General features: G+C 37.2%; 1 protein-coding gene across 2 annotated transcripts; it reads left to right on the forward strand.

Annotated features, from left to right (window-relative positions):
• Positions 1-1,220: 1,220 nt before the first annotated feature.
• On the forward strand, positions 1,221-6,287 carry LOC103151270 (collagen and calcium-binding EGF domain-containing protein 1-like). Of its 2 annotated transcripts, none has more exons than XM_016681291.1 (5): positions 1,221-1,777; positions 1,936-2,070; positions 3,011-3,148; positions 4,037-4,143; positions 5,796-6,287. In XM_016681291.1, the coding sequence occupies exons 1-5, from the start codon at positions 1,603-1,605 to the stop codon at positions 6,006-6,008; spliced, it is 768 nt and encodes a 255-aa protein (XP_016536777.1). In that variant the 5' UTR covers positions 1,221-1,602; the 3' UTR covers positions 6,009-6,287. The 2 variants fall into 2 exon arrangements, with proteins under 2 accessions (XP_016536777.1, XP_016536776.1); XM_016681290.1 differs by having other exon boundaries at positions 1,674-1,777; positions 4,034-4,143.
• Positions 6,288-7,091: the final 804 nt, after the last annotated feature.

The following is a 7,091-nucleotide window of genomic DNA, read 5'->3' on the forward strand; positions in this document are numbered from 1 at the left end:
TGATGATTAGTGATGACTTCAGTGGCCGATTGGATTCTTTCATGATGTGTGTTAAAGCTGCACCTGTTAGCACTTTTTTGCTGGACTGAGTTCAAACAAAATTATTGAAGTTCCTGATGATATGACTCATGGCGATAAATACTGCAATAAATGATTTAATGGAAAGAACTAATGGTAAGTAAAGTATTCGACAAAGTAAAAAAATTCCGTATATGTTGTTTCTATGTTTGATATGTCCAATGAAAATGTTTCAAACAAATGCTAATATCATGAAAAAAGACAAAGAGAGCAAATATAAACATTAGTTTCAGATGGTTAAGGTGCATAATCTATCCACACCAATCAAACTCCTTTTCAAAAACCAAAAATTAAATGATTAACTACCTTTTTCATTGTATTTATCAAACCACACCCAGGTATGAACAATCCCCTAAACAAAAGTAGGCCAAAATATCTTAAAAAGCAGTGCATCATGCGACTCAGCAACAAACAAATTTAATCTAAGAGCAGATCGACAATTGATCATTTCACATAAAATGCCCCCAACACTGGGGCATTTTAATGATACATTACAGCCCAATGACCGGAAAATGCACCAACAAATCCTCATTTTGGTCTCTCCTGGCTATGATTTCCTAATGGAGGAAAAATAACTATTATCACTCAACACAGTCAGCTGTAACCACAAATAAATAAGCATAAATCATTGTAATGCAAGAAAATGTATAAGTATACGCAATAATATGGGCAGATTTGAAGGAAGTCCTAATTAATTATTTTGAGTGAATCACATCCTTTCTCAAAGTGCAGGAGGATATTGCCAATCCAGGCTGGTAAAGGAGCACAAGAGCATAAAGACCTAAAACCCTCAAAGCTGCTCACTCTTTCAACTCATGCTCAATCTTCTTTTACACTTTGTTGTAACCTCCAAGAATATCATCATTGGTGCTCACAGCTTTATATATATATATAAGGATCAATATAGGTTCAGATTTCAACTGCATGCCTTCTCGCTCAAGGAAAAGGTCCTTTAGGCCACAATAATTATTCATTGTCATTCTGCAATTGCTCAATTAAATGAAACATAATTACTCACCTGGAAATGTCAGCTCATCAGCTGACAAGTAATTGGATCTGCTAATTTGTCATGATTGACGACAGTTTTATTTCTAGAGTTGGTGTTATGCCTGCTCAAAATTTAATCGGTGGCAACCACTGTGCCAAACTAAACAAGCTGTCAATCTCGGTATGTTTTCACAGTATGGTATGTGTAATTTCTGCAACATGTGACAGGATTTAAAAAAAAGCTCTGTTCTTAACACGACTACCTGCTGAGCTCCTTGTCAAATAAGGAGATCTGACACACAATTGATTCCCCCCCCCCTTTTTGTAAGCAGAGAATTTGCTTAAAATTCTCTGCTTGTGTTTGCTCTGTCTTTGATCAGGCATTCACAACACAGAGCTTTTAATGCAGAAGCTTACAAGGATATTTTAATAGTCTCATCTCAGCACCAAGGGCCTGGAGTTTTAGGCTGAAAATACTAAAGGTTGTTTCATTTCTTCTTTAATCTCTGAGATTAAAAAATTACAAAACATAAACACATGAAAGCCAGCAGAAACTTGAATGGAACCATCAGGCTCCGGTGTGATAGTGCTTGTCTTTACTGTCTGGTCATATTTCTCTTTGTAAATATTTCCAGTAAAGCAAATTTGATATCTTACAGGAGGAAATGCTGCAAGGGCTTCAAGTTTGTAATGGGCCAGTGCATTCCTGAAGGTAGGAAAAACAGTTTGGATGTCACTTTTCAGGATCCTGCCAAACATATCCTAGGTTTTTGGGTTTATTAGTGTCTGATCATTTTCAGTATCTTCTGTTACTTGCTTTAAAGTTGTAATAAAGCTGTATTTTGTCACCCTATCATCCTTTCATTCTAGATTATGATGTGTGTGCTGGCGCCCCCTGTGAGCAGCAGTGCACAGACCATTTTGGCCGCGTAGTGTGTACTTGTTACTTGGGTTACCGTTATGACCGTGAACGCCACAGAAACCGGGAGAAGCCCTACTGTCTGGGTAAGATCTAACTATGCATAGCAAAAATAATAAAGGGGACATTCTTCAGGCTGATGTTTGATGATACTAATGTTAACAGCAATGAACCAACCATTCAACTCTCACTGATACTGTAATACAAACTGCCTGTCTTTTAGTCAGGATGTTCTGAAGCCATTAGTGTCTAGGGAATTTTGGTGTTAAATGCAGAGCTAAAATCAATGTGCATGATTCTGTAATAGGTCTCATTATTGTCTAAATGAGTGAACACTTTGCACTGTGGTTTATAATGCATCCTTCTTGAGGCATTTTTGGAGATAAACAATCTGGTCAAATTTAGCAGTGCAGGGAGATTGACCCTAATGTGGGGTTTAACAACTCTTAAAATATGTAATTGTAACAGCAGGAGAGTGACACTGTAGTAGTCGATAAGGCATGACTAGATCTTTGGATTTTTTTTTTTTTTTTTTGCTAACCAATTTCTTATAAAGGTTTTTGTATCACATCCAACTTTTTTACTTTGTGATTGCAAGGATTTGTTTTCTTATCTCAAGAATAAAGAATGTCTTTAAAAACATTGCTTCACTGTAACAAAATATGAAGTTGCCTAATATTAAACATCAACTGAGTGTTAATAAATTTATTTGGTGTTATCTGTCCAATATTTGCTTAGTTTTGCATGAAAAACATTACAAATCGGGAAATATGTTACTGTTTCAAATGCTTTGAAATCCCCTGAGTTGGATTTTTTTATATGCCTTAAAGTTCAGAAATTCCTACTCTATTCAAACACTCTTCCCTAAATTTCAATACTTAAAAAAAAATCTAAGTTGCAAAGTTAAAGTAACGTATTTTCATAGCATTTTGTTTTGCTGAATGCAAGCACGTTGAGTGGACGTATTTTAGTCAACATTTTCTTTTCATTTGCTGGCTAACTCCATTCTTGCACTTCAACACGCAGACATTGATGAATGTGCCGACAAAAACATGAGCGCCTGCTCTCAGATCTGCATCAACACCGCGGGAAGCTTTAGGTGTGAGTGTGAGAAAGGCTATTTCCTAGAAGACGATGGGAAGACTTGCACCAAAGGGGAGAGAGGTGAGCGTACACATCTTCTCATTATTCACATCAAACAGCAATGTGGAGAAGACTTCACAGTGTTTTTGGAGGGCGATGGAGAAAGAGCTGGGAGGGGGCACTACAAACATAGACACCTGGTAGTCATTAGACGTCACTGCCTCTCGTGCATGTCAAAACAGTTCAGCCACCCAAACACGCGGCTGGCTCTTTGACTCCTGGTCTTCTCATTTTGCTGGATACATGTGAAGGAAACACAAAACGTCCAGGCGATAAAAACATCTTTTCTGCCCCAGATTTTCTTGCCAATGAAGCAGTGAAGGCCTGCAGATTTGCTACTTCCTCCCAGGAGAGTGTCTTCCATTACCTACTATAACATTTCAGAACATGCTAAGCAGTGCAAAAATGTGGTGCGTGAAATTATGACCGCGCTTCGTGTCCTGCTGCTTCGTAATTTAGGGGAGCGGAATCACATTCAGACATTGGCACTCATCCGTTGTACAGACAAACTCAGTTAGCTAAGATTAACAATGTTTAAGCACCCCGGTAAGCAACAGCCTATGCTTGTCATGCGCTAAACGGAAATGTTAATTTTAATATGTGAACATTCTTCTGTCGAAGTTTTTATTTTGATTTAGTGTAGAGTAGCTACAGTTGGGGTTGGAGTTTCAGGAAGGTGGCAGCAGTGAAAAAACTGGGGGTAAGAGTTTAAGACTGCAATTTTTCATCTTTATTCAGATGTTTCTAGATATTTTTTAACTTCTTGAGTGAACTCATCTGGCTACATTTTTATGAAATGTTTTTTTTGTTATGCATTTTTTTATACATTATATGATTTTTCCATGTCTGTGTTTCCATGTCCAAGTAACTCAAGTATTTTATTTTATTTTTTTTCCAATTTCCCAGCAGTTCATCTCTTTGAGAAATGTGATAATTTAATGAATGCTGGAACTTGCTCTGCCACATGTGAAGACTTCCTCCAGATCAAGATGGCTGTGCTGCAGCTTAAGCAGAAGGTATGGGACAAGAGAACAAAAACATTTGTCTGGCAAAAGTAAAAATTTAAGTCTATTTTTTTTCCTCATCCACTACGTCAGCAATTGTTTTGCAATACACTTTAGAGTTAGTGGCCAAAAAAGCTCAGAAGAAAAAAAAAAACCTGTTAAGGATTTTGATTTAGCTGTAGCATACTCCCAACAGTATTGCAGAAATTACTGCAGGTACATATTAACAACTCTCATGAGGTCCATTAATGCAGTTTATAACCTAATAAAAAGAAAACACTTTAAAAAAAAATCCTTGGCGAATAGCAGGCTGATGCATTGCTCCTACACGAGTTGGGTGTAAGTTGATACAAAAGTCAGCTGTAGCGTTAACATGTCCATCTGTGATACTACAGACGTCTGAACTTTTCTAAGCATGTGTCTGTCAGTAGCAGCGTTCAACACTCAGCACTATAACATGTGATGTATTGCTTCCAGCTGTGTGGTCTTTCCGTGCTGCGTATATACGGTTCAGCATATATTAAGAAAACATCATGAAAAATGTTGTCTTTGCTGATTACTATGTAAGTTTACAACATAAAGCTGAAGGGTATTATTATATGGTAATAATTACAGGGACGTTAGAATACACATTTTAAAACATCAGTTTGTCCGCTCACATCTTTCAAAGTCATCTGATTTCAACGAGTAAGCCGCAACTTCACCCATTTTGTGTGTGTATCCTTGTGGGGAGCAATAAATGCAAGTTTATTTCTATACTTTAAAATAAAGTCCAAACGTTTTTAATTTCAGTGATTTAGCTTGTGTCTTTTCGTCACCATCCTTTTTCCTTCCACTCAACTCTCCATGAGTATGTTTACATCAAGACTTTGTGAACAGCCAGCTTCTTTATGCAAGATTGATTTAATTTATATTTCTGAGAAACTGATTTTGTGTTTGTAGCTGTAACCCATGTTAATCAAAATGAACTTCAGTCATTTTATTTAGAGTCACCGGCAATTACCAAAGCAGAATGCACAGTAGTGACACAATTTTCTACAGAGTTCCAGTTAAAGCAAAGGTGTGGTGCAGGGTTAGATTAAGTACGCTTTCTAGTGAAGGGGATATGCTATAAAGTGAATTCAAAAAGATATCCCTATAAAGATACGTCTGTAATTTTGTTTCTGTTTGTATTTGAATGCAAACTCACAGCAAACTTCAAAATTTAGCAGCAGTTCTGAATCCTAAAATAAACTCTTACAGCATATCAAGATGTTCTACTTATTACCCAACTGGGACTGCCAAGTCTACAAGATGTTACACAGATCAAAGACGACCATTTCCAAGGATGCTGCTTACAATACAGAGCGGGGACTGTCCCGGTCATGCTGCATAATGCAGATGTGTTGCTTTGCCTCCATCTGTATTGGTCATGGTTTGTTAATGTGGTGCAGCTACAAGATCGACTTTCATCTTTAGGCAGGGTTTATAATTGTAGCAAAAGTTTTACATGATGTTAGGTCTACAGTGTGTAATTTATGAGGGCACAGACCTTTAATATGAAACAATTAAGGACAAAATGCACTTAATATAAGAAACAAATACCCCATCAAGGTATCATATACTCCCTAATCAATTCTTACCACCATTTATTTTTATTATTCTTTAACCACCTCTTTTCTAAGATGGCCTTGCTGTCGAATAGTGCTGACGTCCCTGTGCAGATGATGAATGAGAAAATTATGACATCACCTGTATTTTTACCAGGACCTCCAGGTTCGCCAGGGCCTCCAGGTAAGAATGAATTTGTGTTCAATGTCCAAATGCATCCAAATACATGTGGAAAGTACTTTGCATTCAGAAAAATCACTTGGAGCCATGCAAGCATGTCAGACTAATCTGTTCTGCAAATCTTAACATAAATGTCCAGCTGAGATAGTCTATGACATGATTATGTTATAAACAGACCACTTGCTGATCCATTTAGTTTAGCATTTTCCACATTAATACTGTAGCTCTTTAACATCTATAAATCCCGCTCAATTTGACTAGGTTTTTGTTGTAGGATAGCAATCCATCATAAATTATTTGAAAACATTTTGGCCGCTGCACCTTGACGGCGGTGCAGCCTTAATTTTCTCAGGTGTCCAACTAACTTCAATTATAACTCTCCAAGCAAGAAGGCCCTATGTTTAAATCCTGACCTGGGATCTTTCTGCATGGAGCTTGAATCTTCTTCCCATTTCAGTTTTCTCTGAGTACTCCAGTTTCTTCCCAAGGTCCAAACGCATGACTGTTAGGTCAGTTGTTTCTCTTATGTGACGTTAGGAGTGAATGTGTGGTTATTTGCCATTACTCTGCGAGGATTAATGTAGAAAATGGATGGTTGGATGAATGTCCTACTAGGTTTTTCTTCACATTTACATCCATTACCATGCTCTAACTCATTCAGAAAAGTTGTAAAGAAGGACTCTGTTTTAATTTAATTCTGTCTGTTTATTTGACTGACACAATGGTGTCAGTCAAATAAAGTGTACAAAAAACAGACAGAATTAAATTATGAATATTTCTGTACCAGTCTGTTCTGACCTAGGATCGCCATGAGGTGAAAATAAAGAGAAGCGATGTTCTACATTCAAAATCAACAGATGTCAAATATAACAGAGGAAAATTATTAGCTTAGCTTGTACATGTTGGTTGTTTGCTTAAAATATTAGACAAGTTAGATCCTTGGCTCGGTGGCAGCAAAAATCAACCTTTTTAGGAAAGTGGTAGCAGATGCTTTTTTCCAGGGTTAAATCACAATTGCATGCAGTGTGGGGTTCAGATAAGGGTCAGGGAACATCCAATGATTTTCACATTGAAGGGCAACTGCTCTTCCTCCCGACCTCCAGCCTCATCACAAAGGTTATCACAGTGTTTAAAAAAAAAAAACATGAGTATCTGAACCATATGATAGATGTCAAAGCATGTCTTCAAAA

This window comes from Poecilia formosa, unplaced genomic scaffold (assembly GCF_000485575.1).
Source record: "Poecilia formosa unplaced genomic scaffold, Poecilia_formosa-5.1.2 Scaffold276, whole genome shotgun sequence".
Taxonomy (NCBI): Eukaryota; Metazoa; Chordata; class Actinopteri; order Cyprinodontiformes; family Poeciliidae; genus Poecilia; species Poecilia formosa.

Bases quoted from the DNA above. Each gene is read 5' to 3' on its own strand.
- LOC103151270 (XM_016681291.1), top strand. From the start codon at position 1,603: ATGAAAGCCAGCAGAAACTTGAATGGAACCATCAGGCTCCGGTGTGAT. The intron at 1,778-1,935 runs GTAGGAAAAACA...CTTTCATTCTAG, and splicing joins GGGCCAGTGCATTCCTGAAG to ATTATGATGTGTGTGCTGGC. The intron at 4,144-5,795 runs GTATGGGACAAG...CTCTTTTCTAAG, and splicing joins TGCTGCAGCTTAAGCAGAAG to ATGGCCTTGCTGTCGAATAG.